Source organism: Limanda limanda, chromosome 15, assembly GCF_963576545.1.
Source record: "Limanda limanda chromosome 15, fLimLim1.1, whole genome shotgun sequence".
Classification (NCBI taxonomy): domain Eukaryota; kingdom Metazoa; phylum Chordata; class Actinopteri; order Pleuronectiformes; family Pleuronectidae; genus Limanda; species Limanda limanda.
In genome coordinates this window covers 10828206-10850309 of record NC_083650.1, presented here as the reverse complement: position 1 = coordinate 10850309, position 22104 = coordinate 10828206, and the positions used below count along the sequence as shown (strand labels likewise).

The window sequence follows — 22104 nt, the reverse complement described above, 5'->3', positions numbered from 1 at the left end:
CTAACTGAATGTTTGTCAAACCTTTAAGAAATTCCACGAAAACACAATGACTTTGTCGTCGGCATGGAGGCATTAAAAAAAGACAGTAACTCAACAGTCAGTCTGAGGTGTGACAACTTGTTCTTTAATTAAAAACACAGTCATTTGTACAAGAATTGTACACGTAAAAATATACATGGACAACTACATACTTAATGAATTATGGAGGACGCAACAGAAGCGAAACAAAGATATGCACAAAAGGGTGAAAAGAAAACTGCCACACAAACAAAAAAGAAGAAAGAAATGTGTTACGTTGCTTTGGTCTAATCACAGTGGCTACGTTCGAAAATAGACACTTGGTCTCAACAATGTCACTCTGTTATACTATTTAGTGTTTTACATATTTACACAGAAAACGCTTACGCAACAATACGGAGGAACGAGATATGACGAATGAGTGGAGGTCTGGCGTGAACACAGAACCTTTGGGAGTCGGTTTGATGTGCAACACCTGTGCTTGTTGTTTGTCTGTTAACCTGTGGGGAGTGAGTAACAGTCTACGTCTGGTTAACAAAGTGAATATGGTTGGACAAACCCATCTTGCTCCATTCAAAAGTCACTTCCCATAGCTGCATGTTAACAATCTATGCACAGTGCAGACTTTTTAATATCTTGAAACATGTCTTTAAGCCACGCTGAATGTGGGAACGTCCTGCAAAACACAGACCGGTCAAATTATCTTTCGAAGAGGTTTGATTTAAATTGGATTTCCGAGAATAGGAAACATCACATCAGCTCCAACCTCGACTCGGCAAAGACGTCACCGATCCGTCTTGTGAAGGACGAAACGCACAATGAGGACACGGACCGCTGTGATTCTGTGATCAAGTGACAGATCAATAAAAATGGAGAGACAACAGGTCAAAACTGAACCATAAATAAAAGCTTCTAACTGCTTTACCAGCTGCAAAGTTTGGTCTTCAGATAATGTAAGTTTGTGTCACACAGGTTATATATTGTAAACAGATTCTCATGCATTACAGTGTTAGGTGCACTCTGTCTATGCTGCTGCCTCCATTTGTAATTGATCCATCATTTGAAATATTGGTATGTGATATATATATGTATATATATAAGTCTTTATAATTTGCATATTAAACCCACACTTATACCAGTACTACAACAAAATATCTTCAGGTGCTAAATATAAAAAAATATACAACATCTCCTCCATTATATAGATTTCCATCTAGCTATAATTCTGTGATATAGACTCTTTGTAAAATAAAGTTCTCAGCACGTTAGTATTGTTTCCATAGAGACCCGCCACGCCGCTGTGGCCAAACTGAGTGACCCAACAGCTGCGGATGCTAACATCCTGCTCATCGGTTTATACTCAGGGCTTTAACAGCCGACTCGCCTCGAGGACGTTCAGTGCTGCAGCTACTGCATCTGCAAATCCCCATCTCAAAGCAAACTGAGCCAGCGTCTTCTGAAATCTGATACAACAAAGACATGCAGACATGCCAGTCGCGCTACCTGTATTAGCAGTCATGGAAGATTATAGTCTAGAGGGGGAGACTAGGAAGACTTCGACAAAATGTTATTTGGCTTTTGGCTGCCAAAAGCTAAATAAAAAGCACTAATGGGAGAGAAGCTGAATAAATGGAAACTCTGAATAAGCATGCCTACGGTTTAAACACTGGCTTATATCTCGGAGTGACGTGGTGACCAAACTGAAGGAATATGCTCCATTTACAGTTTCCTGATACCGACCGCGGAGGTGCTTTTCAGTGTTATAAAAATAGCTGAGAAAAGAGCAGATATAGAGATAGAAGAGAGACAAAGGCGGAAGAAGACAGAGAAAAAAGGAGAATCAGCAGCATCCTGTTGATATCTACCATGCTACAGTCTGCTTCCTCGTGCTACACAAAAATGTAAATGTTTATGTCAGAGCTTGTGAATGAGTTGACACCTTGATCAAGTGCAAAAGCAGAGACTCTTGGTGGTCTAGAAAACATGGCCGGGCGTTGAAATAAACCGTTTCCTTTGAACTCCAAGCCTCTACATCCTCTGCGGTTTGGGAAAGGGCAGAAAACGACGTCCACGTGTAAGCAAACCAAGAGCCAAATGTAAAGCCTGGTTTATTATGAGTGTGATCGCTTGCTTCACTTGAAAGAGGAAGGGAAGTTGTGCAAAATAATCCCGCGTATCCCTTGGTGAGCGGATTCTTCTGTTGCCCATTTATACTGCATTTCTCTGGAGTGGTAACAGTCACAATACATTCCTTTTCAAATACACACTGCTGAGGAAATACCTCCAGGACTAAAGTATTCTTATCCTCTGTATAACATGAAGTGAACTACTCATCATCTCAACACCTATAAATACAAACAGTGTATGTTGTAATATTATAGTGTTGCTTCCCTTTTAGCAGTTACATTTTGTGTTGTATATGAAGATGGATGAAATGACGCCAAATCATCTTGATCGCCCCCTGCTGGCTGGCTGCAGTATAATTAATATACCTCGCTTCCTTAAAAGTTAAGCCCAGTTCACACTACAGGTCTAAGACAGCAGATCACTGGGCAGCAAACACAACACAACTTGCTTCTGGTGATCAGGAGACTTGCAGTCGCTGTGAGTTTACGCTAGTCGACTGCTCTTTTCCCTCTGACAAACCCTGACTAGTGTTTCTTTAATCACAGATAAAATAAAAGAGGACAGAGTCTAAGAGATCCATCCTGCTCACAGAATGACACATCAAGCTGGAGAAGGTGAAACGGTTCGGTGGACACAACAGTTGTGTCTTTGTTTTTCTGTCCAAGCCTATTCAAGGCCGAAAAACTAACCGGGCCTGACCAACCAGTCAGGCATTCAGGCCTTTTTTCTGTCCGAACCCGACATGCTGCTCTGCTTGATTTTGAACTTGCTTGTTTTTCCCCCAATAACTGACAGATCAGGGGGCACCGCATCACTACATGCAGCCCACCTTCACCCCGTCCTACACTCTGATTGGCTGGAGTTTTTGCAGACTCTGACTACATCTGGAAATGTGATAGGAGTTTGACACATTTTGCAGATGTTTGCAATTGGCAACTGCAGATCTGCATCGATCAGGGGCTTTTGTTGGCGAGTTGCAAACAGGGCTGAACATTGTGTGGTGTGAACTAGGCTTTAATTATGGGATGCAGACCTAACTGAAGAGTCTAAGCTAAACAAAGTTTTTTGTCATTTCAGGTAGTTCTAATCACACGGAGGTTAATTTAAGTGTGAATTTTTTGTTAGAAATTTGATGCAATGACATGGGGTGAAACGACAAAGTTGAAAGCAGAGAATGACTTATGCCTGGTCAATCCACCCCTCAATCACTGCTGTGGAGACTCTGGTTCCAAATCACGTCAAAAGCAAATCCGGGATATTTAAGCTTCATTTTTTGCACAGTAGGAGGAAGTGGGGAAGTGTCATCCATCTTCATATACAGTCTATGGAGTTGAGAATGGGCACAGCTTGGACAGGTGATCAGCAGTCGTGGCGTTGGTGTGGATGGGACTAATTGTCATGATGCATCATAACATGCATGCTGGTGGTCCACTGCCTGTGCTACCAGGAAAAGTGCAACTCCACTTGGACGCGTAGTAACATTTTTTGCTTTAAGTTCCCGCCGATGTTCGATACCCTGATTTGAACGTGGTCTGCGAAAGAAACACTTTTAAAAAACTGCTTTTTCAACAGAAGGAAAGAAGTCTTTGTGCTGGCTTTGGATTGGGATGAAACTCATTGAAAGCTTCAGGGGCGGACACCTTGTGAGGATTTATTGGAGTAAGCGTTCACCTTCGGGCAATTTTTGTTCTGACAGTGATAAGTGGTGAGAGCTCAGTGGTCCAGGTAAAACCATGTCGAAGAGTTCAAGATTTTTGTGTGTGGGTTCCTGTGTGTTTCTGTGCTCATTTTACTGCAAGTGCGTGTGTGTGTGTCTAGATCTCCGTGGCGGTGATCTCCTCAAAGTGGATGTCGTTGCTGCCGCTGTGAACCTCATAGTCCTCCATGTCCCTGTTCTCCAGCTCCAGACTCAGCTCCCTCATCACCCGCTCAAGGTCCCGGTTTCGACGGTACATCTGGATGTAGTTCTGCTGCAGCTGCTTCTGGTAGCGGATGACCTGGGTGAAAGAAGAAAAAACAAAAACAGCATGTGAGTATGTGGGGGAAGTTTGAGAAATCAATCAATATATCCATGTAGATGTCTATGCATTCACCACCATGGACAAAAAAATGCACATGATGAAGGCTGACAGTGAATGAATGGTTCTCTTTCTTCCTTTTTACCTTTTCCTTCTCCTCCTGCCACACCCTCCTCTCATCCTCGAACCGAGAGAGGTGCTCTTCACTCGTCCTCCTCTCGTACATGAGCTCCGCCTTCACTCTGTCCATCTTAGAAAAAGATATAAAGAAACCTCTTGTACACCTGTGTGGATATATACTGTATATGTACTTTATGTATATATAGACATGCTCATATATGCAGATATGTGTATGTTTATTTTTGTCAACAAGCTTGAATAAAATAATATATAACTTTATAATAAACTATTCAGTTATTAATAGTGAAGGAGCCTATTTTAACCACCTTATAGACTGTTTTGTAGTTCGATCTTCAACTTATCATATATTCTCTCTTTAATCTTCAAATCAACAACTACAAATGTGAAATAAAAGAAGAAGTAAAAATAAAAAGTAGATTGTTCTGAAATGTGATGGAGCTGAAGAACAAAGTAGCACACCATGGTAATGATGTATTTAATCCCAGTTCTTGACTAAATCTAATTCAGTACTTTGGACCACTGCCCTGTTTTCTAATTTCCGCAAAATCCTGTACCTGTTGCCTGAGTCCCAACACTGTTTCTGCATTCTGCCTCTGAGCCTTGGCCTCATCACTCTCTCCGCCCCAGACCAAATGAGTCTCTTCTCCATCTCGATACAGAGAAGGACTGGGACCGGTCCTTCCTCTGCCATGTTGTAGAGACAGGTTTATACATTGCCCCTTCATGATTGCATTTCCAGGTACCGAGGTGTGATTGGACAGAGTGTCACGGAGCCGGGCCGACTCATCCTCCAAACGGCCCATTTTCTCCCGCAGCAGCTCCGCTTCACTCTTGCGTCTTTGGAGTTCATTCTCGCAGACTTCGAGCTCCAGTGATCTCGTCCGCACGGCCGCCTGGGCCTCCTGAGATCGGACCTGGCTGGCCTGCAGTTCCGACCGGGCTTCTCTGAGCTGGGCCTTCAGGACAACAATGTCTCCTGCCTTCTGGCTCAGCTCTGACTGGAGCTCCTTCAGCTGTTGTTTCAGTAGGCAGATCTCTCCTGACTTCTGACACACCTGGAGGGGGGAGAGAGGAGAACATGTTTCTCAGGGCAGATACAAACAGTCATTTTTGATTTCTTTACTCTTTACTTTGGCAAATTTGAGCCTATGTAGGGTCCCCCGTGACAAAACTTTTCATTTTAGGTCATTAACAATTGAGAGATGACTAGAAAATGAGGTGAGAAAGAAATGAGGAATGACAAGCAGCAATGGTTCTCTGATAAGACTCAAATAGGAACATAGCAGCTCAATATTATAGGTTCCTTTAATCACTGACTCTCACCTCCCACTTTGTCTCCTCCAGACGTGGCCCAAGCTGCGTCTGCTCCCTCTGGATGGTGGCACACCTCCTCTCCAGTGTCTCTCTGTCCTGCAGCAGCGAGGAGAAGTCCTCCTGCAGCTTCTTCTTCTCCTGCTGTAGCTGAAATACCTGACGACACACAGAGACGTGTGTTTTCCAACTTGGAGCAAATCTCTAAACTTTTCTGTTAAGTGTTGACTCATATTTGACATTAAATATGTAAAAAAAACTGAAAAACAGGACAGTGACTCTTGGAGGATGATTGATTGCATACAGTAGATGTTTTGAGAGGTTTTTAAACTCTTAACATACCTGTAACTGTAACACCTGCTGTGCCCTCTGGGCTTTCTGAGAGGCCTGCTTCATCTTCGTGGAACAGCTCTGTCTCATCTCCTCCATCTCTCTTTCACAGCGCCGCTGCTTCTCCTCGTACACCTGAGAGCAAAAGACATGTGTGAGTTCTTCATCTGTATTTGAAGCACATCAACTTCTTTCTTTGGTGTTTTGAGAGACAGTTTAATCGTTGTGGTTTGGCTAACGGCTTCATGTCTCACCTGGCAGATAGCAGCTTCATTCTCATCCAGATTTTCCCGGAGCTGCTGGAGCTCCAGGTCTCGTTCCCTAAGCTTCTCCTCCAGCTCCCTCACCACCGCCTCGTAACCCTCCACCGGGGGGGGCGAGTGGCCACAGGACCCGCTGTCTGACAGGGGCTGCCCGCGCCCACTCAGCGACCCCGAGCCCGTGCTCTTGCTGGATGAGGAACGTCCACTGTCTGAGTTAGTGTGACCGTGGCTCCCAGTTCCACCTGAAGTGTTTCGACCCAGGCCTGTGACGGGCTCCAGCTGGCCCCCGGAGCCCGACCCAGAGCTGGAGCCCTCACTGGGGGCCAAACTGTAGCCTGTACTGCTGTGAGTGGGGAGGCTGGAGAGGGAGTTCCTCCCTGAATCGGACATGGAGCAGGACTGGCTGCTCCGAGGATTGCGACCACCACTGTAGGAGTTGCGTTTCCCTTCCGTGCTGGAGTTGCTGCCGCCTCCATTAACTTTGGTGCTGATGGAGATGTTGGTTCCTCCGAGGGGCAGCAGGAGGCTGAGGCTGCCCTGGCTCTCTGACAGACTGGTGCCCCCTGGGCGCGGTGACAGGTACTGCACAGAGTGACGATTCTTGGGAATGACGGGTTTAAACGCTGTGGGGCGGATCAGCACTTTCTCCATGTTCTGAAAGCACAGAATTATAAGAACAGGATTAGTAATTGAAAAATACTGAGCTGGGCAATTAGAAACAGTCGGATAAACTCATTATAGAGGGGTGAGTGATCTGATGGCAGGTCACCCCTCCCGGCTCTGATTATTTTAATTTGGTTTAATTGATATTCATGGGCTTCATTTAGCAATCTAAAAAAAAGTCATTTTCAAGATGAAGGGACAGGGAAAAGAGAGAGAAGAAGGGAGGAGAGTCCAGAGAAAATCTAATTGAAGGGCAGAAAAACAACGAGGGGAAGGAGGACAAGAGGAAGAGACGAGACAAAGACAGAGTGAGTCAAACACTCCTCACGTTCTGTGAGTATTTTGCTTAGCAACCATCCTCTGGGTTCACTAACTACATTGCAGCTGAATGTGAGTGAGCTATGACATTGATCATCATGATCTGTCTGCAAGGTGAGTAGCTGTCAAATGATCCATCTGAGCCTGTCGGGCCAATGATCAAGCGTCTCCCTGAATCGATGGAAATAAAGAGCCAATTAGACAGCTGAGGTAACCTGCTGTTAAAGGTGTCAGCCAAGGGGCAGAAACGCTCATGTCTGCATAAGTGTTTCATGGGGACAGTGTGTGTTCACGAGAGGACTGAGAAAAAATGTCTCACTATGATATTAAATGTCAGTCTGTGATCATGAGTTGAAATTTAACGTTTTAGCAATAAATATCTTCAGGTCAGAGGTCATGGTCAGTTACACAGCATGGAGCTGGTAAGGTGTCTTCTTAAATTTGCCTTTTAGAGACACTCGCATATCGCATGATACTCACATGTTGTGTACAAATACCTTAAGTCCAATCTCAGCTTTGTCTTTGTCAAAGTAGTCGAATATATGTATAAAATAGTATAAAATTATTATATATCAGAAAATCTCTTATTCAGTAGAAGTGTTGTTTGTCACTCTACTTTCACCAAACATTAAAGGTACTCAGACAAATAGGGCCTGAATAATGACCTCATAACACATATCAATGTCAGGTAGGTAGTGTTTCTACTTTATACATATCCCTATACCTTCAAAAAAGAAATTAATAATAAAGTAAAATGTATAAAACAAATAAATTGTCTCTAAAACAGACGTCATCCTCTGTTCATCGTTTGTCGGTTTCGTTCTAGGACCTCCTCTCCTACCTTCTCTAACTGTCCAGACACTGGGATGAGTTTGGGTGGAGGTCCTCCAATGTTGCCGTTCAGTGTCCTGTTCTCCCTTTGCTCCTCTGAGTCACTGCAAGGGCTTGCAGCTGCCACCACGTTGTCGTTCCAGTCCCCGACCACCACCTCGTCGCTCACGTACCCAAAGTTCCCATTAATGCCACCCACTGTTGCAGCTGAGTTCCCGGGCCGAGGCTGCTTCTTGGTGGGCAGCGGTGGGGGCAGAACGTGGGCCTGAGGCTGCGTTTGGTGGCTGATAACCAGCAACTGCTCTAAAGAGCTCCCGCTGCGCAGGGTGTTATCCTGAAGCCGGAAGCAGCTTGTAGCTGGTGTGGAGCGCCGTGGTTTGGTGGAGAACTCGCTTGCAGCCCGGCAGTGTTTCTCCTGGTACGTCCGGCCCGATATGAGACTGCTGACAGAACCCATGGCTGTCCCGGAGCTGCAGGGCCCACAGGGGACAGAGCAGGGGCCTGAGGGGGAGTGGGATGATAGCGGCCGACACTGCTGGACTTCGAGACCTGGATTGGAGTGGTCAGTCACGGTCACTGGTAGTGCCTGAACCAGAGCCATGGCAGCCCGACGCTGTCAGACACACCACACACTCTGAGGAGAGAGAGAGAGAGAGAGAGAAAACACAGAGAGAACTAACAAATTCATATTCTATGTGCAACAGATGTGAATATTACACATGCTCCCTTGAAGATATTATCATTTACACCAGTGCTTTTCCAAGTTATAAACGCAAAACACAATCTATACGGATCCTGCAGGGTGCTGACACTCAAATCACATCCACGTGTAAAGAATGATATGAATGAGACTCATTATATGGTAGATTGCAAGCAGTTCTTTATTGTCAGTGTTGAATTATGAGGCTAATGTTATTGTTATTAAATAGTTTGTATTGAAATGATTAAATGCCTCAACTTCGATGAAAGGAGATGGATTCACTGTATACGTGCCAAACCTATGATTAAAAACAATCCTCTTAGCAACAATGTAGCCAAATTATTTATTGATTTTTTTCCCAGCCGGTTGTCACTCGCAAAACTCATTAGCCGCAGCCACTTTACAGCTGTTCATTTGAGATCTTCCTCCAGACGGAGCAGGTCCCCAGACCCCCACTTCTTCCCCGTGAGGGCTCATCCTTCATTAAATACACTCTGCATCTCTGGCGACGCCACCGCTAATTGTCCAAGTCATTAAAGAGGCAGGAAGATAAAAAAAAAAAAAGAGGATGAATTTAGTAGAAACCGAGGACGACACAGACAGAGGTAGAGCGAATGAGTCATGGTCATCACAGTCTGCAGCTGCTCTGTGATTCTCCCGCATGTCCTCGGCTGAACCTGTGCACAGTCATCTGTATCTTATACTTCTAAAGGCGTTTGAAATCTAGTCACTTTCCTGATGCACGATCACAATGCTCACAGGCCTGTGAAAAAAAACTCTTTGAAAAGAGCGAGCCACTATTTTTAGGATGAGAAACATGGATACACATTACTACAACACAGTAAGTGGCAGCAGATTAAGGTCTTCCATTTCCAGATAGTATTATCAGTGTTGGTTGCCTGCGGGGACAGAGAGGGGACACGTATCCTGAGCCTGGCGTGCCAAGCCCAAATCCGTCTGGCCAAGTGGAATAATCCACGCCAGCTATGGCTGCACTCAGTCTGCCAGGACTAACACTGTCACACAAACTGACACCCATAGAAACGCACACACAGCGCATCAATCAAGAAAGTCCCAGAGGAAGCGTATGGCCTCCAAAGTAAATGCCAAAATAGAAAGGGGGCATGGTTTTTGTTTATTGAAGCACAATTGAATCATGGAATTAGATCAGATAGCGCCGCGTTGCCTGATTCCATAGAAATGTGTCCTGCTCACGTCTACTCAGGAGGTGCAGTGTGAGCAGCACGTTTGCAGAGGCAGCTTCAATGCTCAGAGTGTGTGTGTGAGTGTGTGTGTGTGTGTGTGTGTGTGTGTGTGTGTGTGTGTGCGCGTGTGTGTGCACAAACGAGGTGTTCAGGCACTCTTTGAGTTTTAGGTCGCCTGCATTATAACAATGCTCACAGTCCAATACACAATCACTGCAGTTATGTAAAGTGGTAGAAAATAGACTTGAAGTGTAAACATCTGCTTTGATCTACATTTCCTGGTGGAGCAGCACAAGCGAAACACGAGCAATCGAGCCGAGTACAAAACATTGTGAAGAAAAGGAATCAGAATGCTGCAATAGAAGCTCCAAATGATGACACTGCTTTCACTGCGGGACGTAGACATTTCAGAATGTCACTTCACCCCAAAGCCTCAATTCTAGCTTGGGAAAGTTACAATTTTAAGATGCTTTTCAAAGCTCCTAAAAAACACTAAGCTCAAAGCATACTGATGCTTTTACTTGTTATCAGGCGTAATCTGGTGACCACGCCCACTATAGTTAATGATAAGGCAATTGGGAGGTGAGAAAACAATTCCTCTTACTTCTTTTACTTTCATGTGCACAACCAGGCTCCACACCGTAAATTCCTTTGAGGATGGACTGACCCTATTCTCCCTATTTGCCTTCAAGTATTGCCAGGTATGAGTGGAGGTGATTTAAAAACACGCCGTAAAACTAACTCTAGCGAGGCAGATGGATTTCTCCCCGGCCGGAATCCATCTTGCAAGGCTCAAAGAGGCAGAAACACAGTGTTTCAGACCTAAAGGTCATGTGAGGGAGGAACTACTGGCAGCTATGAGTGTGTCTGTGGTGTGACGACACTGAGAGGCGATAGATAGCAAGGTTTCTTCAAGATAGATTTAAGTCTTTATAAGACCACAATGAGGGAAATTTAAGACCGACATCAAGTAAGACACATATGAAGGAATATCAGAGTCCCAGAATTACATACACTTTCCATAATTGAAGATAAGATGAAGTTGCCGAATAGAGAATGACCCGCAAAACGCTGTGTTATCTAACAAACTATACAAAGACAGTGAGTATCCATGTTTCCCACAGCCAAGCTGAATGTACTGCTATAAATTCTGACTGGGGTGTTTGTAGACTCTCAGTTTTGAGTTCCACATTGTTCTTGTTTGTAGTTCTATTATTAATTTCATCCAGCGTGTTTATATCTGTATTGTTGAGAAAGAACTAGCACACAAGGAAACATTAATAACTATACATGGCGCCAAAACACTTCTCTTATAAATAATTTTAATGTGGAACAGAAGTAGCATTAAATTAACCTAAATGTATTTAAGACCTAGTGTATTTTAACATATTTTAAATGTTTTAAGGCATCAAATTCAGATTATTGAATTGTAGACTGTGGAAACTCTCGGTTTGTTAACGACTACTGAAGAGATCATCTTATCATCTGCCAAGTATTTTTTGAAAGCGCCTGCTCTTTTCCAAATTGTTTCCAAGGAAGCTCTCCCAGATGGTTCTATGAAACAAACCATGTGGCACTCAGATCAATACAAACTAGTTTAGTTTAAACATATTGAATAAATGCAAGGATCAATAAGAAGCAATTGATCGTGGAGGGATTAAGAGCTGAAGACGGCAACCAGGAAGTAAATGAACAGTTATTGTGACTTATTGTTTCATTAAATTGTAATAATTTTTCAAGATCCTGCAGCTCTACCTGGAACTTGAGGGTTGCTTTATAAATATACAAATGCAGGGAGTGAGAAGGAGTTAAAAAGAGACACATGAGTACACATGAGTCAGGAGATAAAGTGTGGTATGTGATGTGAACTTCCCATGCAAGAAATGTTTTTAATCATGCGTCTCACCCTCCTTTCACCTTCTTATCCAGCCTCCCCACCTCCCATTCCTGACAAGGACCTCTCAGGCAGGGATAATAGAATTAACAACCCTGTGAGACCGTCAACCGTGACCCCCACAGCCGTAACCCTGCGACCCCCCAATGAGTAGAGGGGAGCTGGTCTGATTCTCCCCTCCCACCCCTGTGACCTCCAAGGGTCTGTTTTTGTTCTGGGTACTCGGGCAACCAATCTCAAAAGCTAATTTCCCCCTCTGATCTCGCTCCGTGGCTATTTCTCAAGAGTTATTGAAGCCCTCCTCCTGCCCTCCTCGGCTGCATTCCTCTGACAATGTGAAAATGCCTTTTCCATCTCTGCAGCCTCGCCTTCACCACCTTCCTGATTATACGCATCCTTCTCTGTTGTCAGCAGCACAAGACAGGCAGAGAGGAACCAGTCATGGTCACTAAATATAGAAAACATCTCAAGTGCCTGAAATCATTCTGCTAGTCTTTCATGAGGTGTTTCTCTCGGCGAGGCATTTGATTCGATGTTCAAAAATAAACTCCTGTAGTGTTGCTGCCAGCTATTATGGGGTCAAACCAGGGGCACTTTACACTGCATCCTGACACTCTACAACTATTAAATGATGCTGGATGGCTCAAAGGCAGCCTCACTGCCTCCGACAGGGGCTGAAAATAAACCAAGGGTTTGGGAGAGTTTACCCTCCACAGGGCACCAACTGGCCGAGGATGAGTGAGAGCACTACTGACAGAGGCAAGAAGTTCCCAGGTATCTCTCTAACAAGATCCAGAAGTGGGGATCTATCATGGGGAAATAATCCCGTTATGATAAGTCTGTTAATAACAGCGGTATTACTCAGGAGAGGAAGCCCATTATTCCGCAGCACCAGATCGCCCCTCGCAATCACACGCAACCTTCCAGCTCTTCCGGAGACTCTGCTGTGAGTCAGGAGGGAGACAGAAGAGCGAGACGAAGAGGGAAGAAAAGGAAGGGGGTTTCAGGGGTGAGGACACAAAGGCGGGTGGGTGGAGGTGATGGTTGGGGGTATAGGGGAATTCCAATGCCAGGTAGTCCAAAGGGAGGCTCCAAAGAGGCCTGAGCTCTCGGGGAAATCAGGCATCTATAATCCTGTTTGGTCATTATTTGGAGAGCACACAGACACCGGGTCTGAGCACCTTCAGATCTCCGGACAAAATCAAACCTGAAGGGAGACATTGTTTCCAACATAAACCATATATTCTACTGCTCAGTACCAAACATGTCACTGATTTGACTTTTCTCTTGTTTCTCATTTTCCTTCCGAATGTGCCTCTTTCAGATAAAGTAACGTTTAGGGAAAAAGAGGAGAGAAATGACAAGGTTTCAGTGGATGTGAGCTTTAACTATGAAAACAAACCAAGATGGTGTGTTCTCAGTCCAGTGAAACCAGCGAGGTAAGAGCTGCCTGTTGCAAATGAGTTCTAGAGTGAAGCCAACCAGGACATGAGTGACCCAACAAATCAGGACAAAGTGTTCTGCTTTTTCAATAGCAGCATAACTACTATTCAAGCTTCCATTGCCAACACATTAATCAGAAAAAAGGAATAAATAAGAAAGGGCTGAAAGAAATTATTATTTTGATAAGGGTTAGGATTAGTAATGTTTGGCGTTATGAGTAATTAACGGATTATTTTTTCAACTGATTAAAGAATAATTTATGTAAAAACAAAGGATTATGCGAAAACTACTCAAATAATTTCCATGAAATTTTCTGGAAGGGTGGTGCATGACCCGAGGAAGCACCCATTAGATTCTGGTGCAGAAAAACATTACAAGATAGGATGTTGTCAAAGATTTCCTTTATTTCTCAAAGAATAATTCAAGGGTATTGATGGAAAAATACAGCCAATGTTTAGGGGATATTTATAGATGTTTGTGCAATTTGACACAGAATCAGATATGAGTAAATATCCAGATCTAGTGAATATAAAGGTTGTTTCATAAGGCGACTATCGAGCCTTGAAGTATTAGGTATGCACAGTGTCATTCTGATTCTCTGTGGACTGATCTCCAGGGCCGACCCTGTTCCACGTTACAGTAATTTGATCCTGATTAGAGCAGCTTTAACCTTTTATAAAGGTGACATCTTCCTGATTAACTGCTGTGTTTTCAGGCTCTTTCACCTCCTTCCTCCGATTTCATCCCTCTTTCCTGTCCCTGCTCATTTTCACCCGTTTCCTCTTCCTTGCCTCCTGTGCTGGATTATTGCTCCACCGCTCCTCTGTCACTCTGTCTTTTTTCCATCCCCCCTCCTTGCTGGTCTGAGCCGGCTAGATTTTCATCTGGCCCTTCTGTAACAGCAACACCGCAGCGTGACTAACCGAATGCAAAGCCAACGTGAAGATGAGAGCAACAGGTGGAAAGTATAAAATTGAGAGAGCAGAGCAGGAACCGTGCGGATGAGGATCAAAACTATTCCTATTATAGGTGAAATTGTTGAGAACTTGTTTGGACCAGCAGAAATACTCACTACACTTTATTTCCAAATTGGGGTGGCCTCAATTAATCCCGAGACTAGTTGGTGAGAAAGACGGATAGAGGAAATGAACGTGCTAAGTGATCCATGATGATCCTCGCTGGGTACTCAAAAAGGAAATCCACAAGTATGAACAAGAGCGACACAGGCGCACGCAATACCTCAGCATGTCAATCAGTCCGCACCTAATCTGCTCGCCCATTCGTCAGGCATCCACTCACACAAACACCGCAGTAAAACTTCAAAAACGGCAAAGTAAATGCTATTGAAATGAAGTAAGCCCACTCCACTGTAAAATGAGAAGAGAAGTCTTTTAATGTTTTGCCAGAAGACCTGAGGTTATATTATGCCTCCATTCCAACACAATGACCGTCTGTCTGAGTGGTCGCTCACTGTCACCTTCCCCCACATGGCTTGCCTTTGTTTGTGTGTGTGGGAGAATGTGTGTGTGTGTGTGTGATCTCTGAATGCATGCAAACCTACTCATTCCTCATTAACGCCGTGCCTCAGTGCCAAATCGTGTTCTGCTCAAATCAGAGAGACATTGTCCTCTTTGGCAGAGCGACGTGGTCGACATTGTAGCTTAACTCACGCTGCCCGAGTGTCCGGGCTGCCGCGGGGCTCCGACTCTATCAAAGCAGGTTTTCTGAGGTGAAACAAAGGGAGAAATACGGTTTCGAAAAATGTGAGTCTGTGCATGAGTAATTGGCAACAGGTCCGCCCTCAGTCCTGTTTTTTTCCCCCCTTCCCTTTCTTTTACAACCAGCTTGTTGGTGTTGCAGACTTTAGTTTCGAGCTCTGTTTAGAGGCGTCGCCATGGCAGCGGAGGCCATGCACGGGGCGAAAATGAGAGAGGAGTAGTGGGAAAAGGAAGGAAGGAAGAAAGAGAAAGAGTGATTGAATAGGTGAATGAGGGAGTGGGAGGCTTGTGATCGTCTGACAGCGGGCAGGTTGGCTCCTTAGCATCTCAAAGCATCTGGCCTCAATTCGGACCTGAGAGGCTGCCGGAGAGCGGGGGGACCGAGGCCTCCGTCTCTTTCTATGGAAGCGCACACATAACTGCAGAGGAACTCGCCGAGTCCCTGTGGGGGTTGACGGAGAGAGCAGCCAGAGAGCATCTATTGAAATGGGATTCAGTAGACGTCAATGACATGAAAGTAGCGACAGAGCCTTGTGAAAACACACTGTGGTAATTCAGGGACGCAAACTGTCAGTCAAATGCTTATTTGAGGGACAGTGAAATGAGTTGTGTGTCTCCGCAGAGCATCAGCTAATTAAAACAGTTGAGGTAGCCATGGAAATATCTTTGCCGATGTCAAGTTTAGCCATGTGAAGAAAATTACTGGAATGTTCCTATTTTGTCTAAACATCACAAGGCTCATTTGCCAGCTTTGGAAACCAGTGCAAAGTTTCAGTACTGATACTATGAAAAAAAAAAAATCTGAATATCTTTCAAACATGTTTCTCAGTCATCAAAATAGGCAAAATTTCCAAAATATTAAAGAAATAGTGAAACATTTTGGGAAATATTACAGCTAGCCAGCATTTTAACATTATATTTATATTAAAACATTATATTTCGGTTGTTTTACCTTTAGTTTAAAGGGCAGTTTTGCAAGACTTATGTGACCTTTACTGTGCTATTAATGGTTTGGTCATAAAATAATCATTCTGCTATGTGCACAAGCAAACTTTACACCTACACATACACACATGCTTGGATTAAAATTAGAGCATGGTAGGAAGCAAAGTGCTTACATAAAGATTGATAAAATAATTTGGCAACGTTAAATAAAGGTAATGAAGGGTGGAAGCAAAACTGCAAAACAAAGGGGAGTATAACTAAGTCTATCACTTTAAATGTTTTTTAAACAGGAACAGCTGTACACAAACTTAGCACTGAGAACTGGTCAAAACTTAAATTAACGTCGGAACTATCTGATAAATTAATATGTTTTTTGGGACCTAGCCTCTCACAGCAGTAAAGCTGTTGGTTTGCAGTCAGCTGGCACCACAGGAAATCGAGGCACCAGTATGTGAAAAAGTGGAGGATGGCTGACATTCCTGGTCCGCTCCACATGTCGGATTTTCCAGGAGGTTCTCCAGCCACTGACAGTTATCCAGCGGTGGCCAGTGGTCAGACCCGCAGACACTGGAAATACCGAGGATGCCAGTGGTAGAGACGGGGATTAGTCTGGCCTGTGGACTACTGTTGGTGAGGATCAATGACTTATGGACTTAATACAGTGGCAACAATTTCTTATCAGAGCGAGAGCAGGTAATCCTGTCTTATGCATGGTTGTATACCAGATTTTGGAAAATCCTAGTGCACTCATTGTCCCAACAGAGGCGAGAAGAGCAAAGTTTTCCCTCCTAAACTTCCCTTCCTTCCCCCCCTGCTGCTTTCACTGCATGAAACAGTGGAGAGCCATTGTTTCAGTGGAACAGAGGGCAGAGAGCGGAGAGAAAGAGCCTGTTATCTCACGCTGAAAGCAGCCACACTTTGACTGACAACGTGACCAACAATGCGAGGGAGAGCCAGGCGCTGGCGGTGACAGGATGCACGACGGCAGCAGAGCAGCTTCCTTAAGACCGGGCTGCACTGACGCTACACTATCTGACACGGCTCAGCTTCAAAAAAAAGAAATCATTTTAGCAGAGGTGTCACAGCATCAGTGTGAAATCCCTGATCAGACCCTAACACACATAATTCCACCCACCCACACACACACACACACAGACACACACACAAACACACGCTACTAAGTACAGCCTTGCAAATGAGTTTCACAGCAACTATTACATAAGCAGCGACGCCTCATTTTAACGGTGCCAGCCTCCATGTATAATTCACTTCCACTCATCAGGGGAAATATCTGACATGGCAAAGAAGCACATGTGCAGACGTTTTCAGACATATTGTCCACAACCACTGTAAACTCGAGGAAGACGGAGGAAGAGGAGGAGGGGGGGCTGCAGACTGGCGTGGAAAACACTCATTCAGCAAACTGAACAGAGGCCAGGCCGACGTTTAATCTCTCACTCAGTCTTCCTCCGTCTCGCCCCTTCAGTCGTCCACCATGTTGCTTCTCAACTGGAAGCTTTACATAAACACCTGGCATGAGATTCAGCTCGACGGGATCCACTGGAAAATAATGGGAGCTCAGATCTGAATCCAGTTTGGAATCCGCTTATAGAATCCGATTGATTTCGAATCCCAAAATTAAACATCTAAAATCAAAAGCATCTTTGTTAGAAAACAAGGAGCCTACTTGGTTTTTATTTTACTCAGTGTCACACCTCAACCACAAGGATTCTACTGTGCTGAAAGGCTGTAGGAGTTACATCCCATGTTTTGTCACCGCTCTGTTATGTTCTTAAACTGTGTCCCAACTAATTTTTCTGCTCCTCCCAGTTCTCTGCTAAGGAGCTGGAAGCATCTGTGAGTCTGAAGTGATAAATGACATCTCTGCACTAATAGATCTAAAGGCAGTGTTTTTAAGTAAAAACAATATTATTTCTACTTTATCTATTTGCACAGATCAACTTAATAAATCCCAGAGATTTGTGCCTGCACAATGCATCTAACATTACCTGAGCCATTGTTGTACTGCAGGTCACAGATTCTGATGTGTCACAAAAAACAAGCCTTGACAAGTTATCAAACATGCAAACTTAAAAAAAGTTGTTACTCTGACATATGCTGCTACATGTGAGAAACTCCGGATATGATGACATTATGCTCCAGATACTCTCCAGAGTTTTTCCTGCCAGCCCCAAAGTAAAAATTCTGGATACTTCCTGGATGACGCTGTCGGGTTGTGAACATGTCGGACTTGTACGATCTCCTGCTGCATTGTTTATAAGTGAGAGGCAAACTCCAAAGAAAGCCCATTTGTCCATGTCTGCAAATAAAGTCTTACATGGGAGATGGTAGATAAACATCTAAGCAAGGTAGTACTGATTATCTCCTTTGTCACAAGTACCTTCCAACTAATACAGCATTTCATCGATGTTTCATTGTGTATCCATACTTTGAAGTTTGGGTTAAGGCCGAATATCCCGTTCCTTGTGTGGCTCAGTTTGAATGTCACCATATTTTTTCTTTGCAGATGACTGTTGTGTCAAAAGAGGCCCAAGAGTCATTCCAGGAGAAACCATGGATAATTTCGATAAAGGATTTGTTGCCTGCTGAGGTTATTATCTTACCAGTTGCCTCCAAAATTTAACAGACTATCAGCCCGAGTATAGAGGATGAAAGAGAGGGGGAAACTGAAGGCGAAAGAGAGAGGAGATAGGTCACTTTGCCTTTCAATTCAAGCTACTTTATTATCTTTTAATACTGTAAATATATACAGCACACAGGAAGCATGAGCCAACACAGCTGAACGAGATTACGTATGTAACCTGCAACACACATTTAGCTCATTTGTTTTGTTCGGATCAGATGAGGTAACCGGTCGTCCGTCCCCACTGCTCCCCTCTACCTCAGCGCTCGACTTGAACTTTACGTCAGCGGTCACGCCTCGACACCTGCATCAGTCCCTCTGAGTCAACGCCACAATCCAGCGTGAGTAATTACAGCCTTCTCTCGAACGAGAACCTCAACATGACACGGTCAAACAGGCAGCTACTACAAAGAGTCGACTTGAATGGACGGCCCCTCCAACCACTCCTGCTATAAACATATCTGCTGACACATCACTCTGGGGCCATAACAAACTTGATGAGAAACTACAATATGTGGCCCGAGGCGCACAAGGAGTCTTGTAATTACACGCGTAGGGAAGACAGAAAAGAAACAGCAGCAGCAGCCTGTGTCTGCCGGAGTGCTTCGTCATCAAAAGAAAACTCAAAGATTCCCTTTGAGTCCTCTGGATTAAAAAACAAAACATGTTTTGTACGGGTCACACTTTGGAGATGCAGCCTAATTGTCTGTTTTGGAAGAAGAATGTATATATCGCCTTGTGCTCTTTCTTATCTTCAGTGGGAGTGTGTGTGTGTGAGTGTGTGTGTGTGTGTGTGTGTGTGTGTGTGTGTGTGTGTGTGTGTGTGTGTGTGTGTGTGTGTGTGTGTGTGTGTGTGTGTGTGTGTGTGTGTGTGTGTGTGTGTGTGTGTGTGTGTATGCACAGACAGATTGAATATCACCCTCCTCCTCCTCCTCTTCTTCTTCCTCCTCCAGGCCAACTGTCCAGAGGGTGGAACAGCTTTTCTTACGAGGCTGAAATTTCAAATCAATAACCCCCCACAGTCTGTAATAAGCAGATTACCCAGGGTCAGGATTAGAAAAGCTCACAGACCAACCAAAAAACTCATCATCTCACCTCAACAAATCCGAGCTACCGGCCCTGTTCTTCCCCTGCAGGCCGGGGGTCAGTCAGAACAGCCACAGTCCCAACAACTGCAGAAAACTCACTTTAAGTCAATGCCAGTCAGCTGACTCTGAATCATCCAGCTGCCTTCAATCAATCTCTGGCAAAAACGGACCAGAGACCAAGTTTTCCAGAGATTCTTCACCATTCAGATCTCAGTTTATCCAGAGTTTAGTTTAGTCATCGTCACAGACTTTTTTGGCCTTGTCCAGCATTCCTCCACTAGTTTCCAGTGCTGTTTAAATCAGTGTTTCTGTGTGGACGGGCCTGCCAAACAACTTTTGTCTCCAACTCTTTTCCATTTAACACCTTCCTTTAACGGCATTATCGCAAATGACACCTTCCTAAGTGGCTTCCCACTGACCCATGGTGCTTGTGAACCCAAAGTTTCCTCAAGCTGATTTGAATCCATGTAAACAAAGACCATCTTAATTAGAGAGGATTAAGACGGACACACACACACACACACACACACACACACACACACACACACACACACACACACACACACACACACACACACACACACACACACACACACACACACTCACCCCAGTGAGAGCCCTGCATCGCTGCCTCCGCTTGTCTGTCTCTCTTGCAAAATAATTAAAAATTTGAAAAAAAGAAAATCCCTCCAATCTCTGTCAGCTCAGATTCTCCTGGTCGTTCCTCCTTCTTCTTTCCCCTCGGTCGTCGACCTCTTCTCTGTCACCCTCCACCTTCCTGCCGTTGCCTCTGCACTGCTCCAGGACTTCATATCCCCACGCGAGGAATTTCAAATGGAAGCCCCCTTATTTTCCTGTCCTGTCCTCCTCCTCTCTCTTCTCACTCCACTCCACTGTTCCTCTTCTCAGTTTTCCTTCCCTGCCGTCAGCCTTAGCACCGCCTCCCCCACCTCCTCCTCCTCCTCCTCATTCCTCCCACCCCTCTCATACTTTTGTCTGCCAGCCCCCCTGCCTCTAGTTTCCCTCTACTTTTAACACACATACACACACTCTGCCTCTCTCTCTCTCTCTCTTTCTCCTCCCCCTTCTCTTTTAAGCCTGATCTTCATCCATCCCCTTCTCTTTCACACATACATATTCACTGCATCAACACAATCCTGCGTCAGATTGAAACATTTTTGGAGCAGTTTTTCCCACTGGGTCAGTTTGATTTGTGTGTGATGGGCCCACATGCATCAGGGGAACACCCCCCTTCTTACAACATCCGTGTGTGTGTCTGTCTAAATAACAACACTGTAAAAGTCTTTTGTGCAATTATCAGCGGAGAAGGACAACAACAAGAGCTGCAGCCCCTACAGAGGGGGGTTAGGGTCAATTAACCAGTAAATTACATAACACCTTTGTGCTGCTTCTACTCGCACATGCCTCACACTCTCCTGTGCACATGAAGGTGAGCACGAGTGATGCTGCAGGTAAAGCACGAGTGTGAAGCCAAATCAAAAGGTGGTGAAGAGATTCTGTTGCACTTTGAGATGGGTTGAAGACTTTTGAGGTGAGATTGAGAGGATGACGGTGGAAAGTGAAGTGTGTGTGATGTGAGATAGACACATGAGAGCTGAAACTAATGATTCTTAAGTAGTCACGAGTTAATTAGATGCTTATTTTAACATTTGCAGTTTCTATTAGGTCCCAGCAAGTATCAAGAAGTAGTGAGAAATAATAATATTACCTTCCATGAGCTCAAAGTGATCAAAGCAGCATTTTATTAAATTTAAAAAGATTGAATGAGCAAATGGTTTAGTATTTTTAGCCACGTTAGCAGAATTGGTTCTAATGTTTGTCAGTTATCATTAGAGATGTTCAGATAACATCTTCTTGATACTGATTCCGATACCTGGACTTTGCGTATCGGCCATTACTGAGCACTGATCTGATACCAGTGCATTGAAAAACACAACTTATATAACGTATCTAACAGCTCTATGTGTATTGTGGTGATGAGAGGCGACACCGGTGTCATCACTTCCTGCCTCTGCCTGCTGCAGCCGGCTGCTCCACCTCTCTAAGTATGCAGAGGATGTGTAGAGAACCTCCCGCTGCGTTGTGCACGTGTGAAAAGCAACTGGGGGTAAAGTCCGGACCCAATTCTCCGGACTTTACCCGTAGGTCACGTCTGAAAACGGCAATGAGATTGATTACAGACACAGACATTTACCCTCTGGTGATTTTTGACTTTTAATGAAGAGTCAACATCCTGTCAAAGGTTTAAATTGTCTAATAACTTTGGTTAAATACTGTGACAAATGATACCAATCAGTGTGTTTCCTGCTAATAAGAACGTGTTTGCATGTTAACACTCTACGCTGAACATGTTCACATGCTGTCAGCCTTTAACCCAATAGAGCAGCCCTGTGCTCACGTACAGCCTCACACCCCTTCTGGTATGG

General features: G+C 44.5%; 1 protein-coding gene across 1 annotated transcript; it reads right to left on the bottom strand.

Moving 5' to 3' along the window:
• Positions 1-115: 115 nt before the first annotated feature.
• Positions 116-20533, bottom strand: LOC133021115 (leucine zipper putative tumor suppressor 2 homolog). Its single transcript, XM_061087890.1, has 8 exons — positions 20264-20533; positions 8031-8654; positions 6200-6862; positions 5958-6080; positions 5628-5774; positions 4859-5359; positions 4309-4413; positions 116-4142 (listed from the first exon to the last, which is right to left on the bottom strand). Exons 2-8 carry the CDS (start codon positions 8619-8621, stop codon positions 3960-3962), a joined length of 2313 nt encoding a protein of 770 aa, XP_060943873.1. The 5' UTR covers positions 8622-8654; positions 20264-20533; the 3' UTR covers positions 116-3959.
• Positions 20534-22104: the final 1571 nt, after the last annotated feature.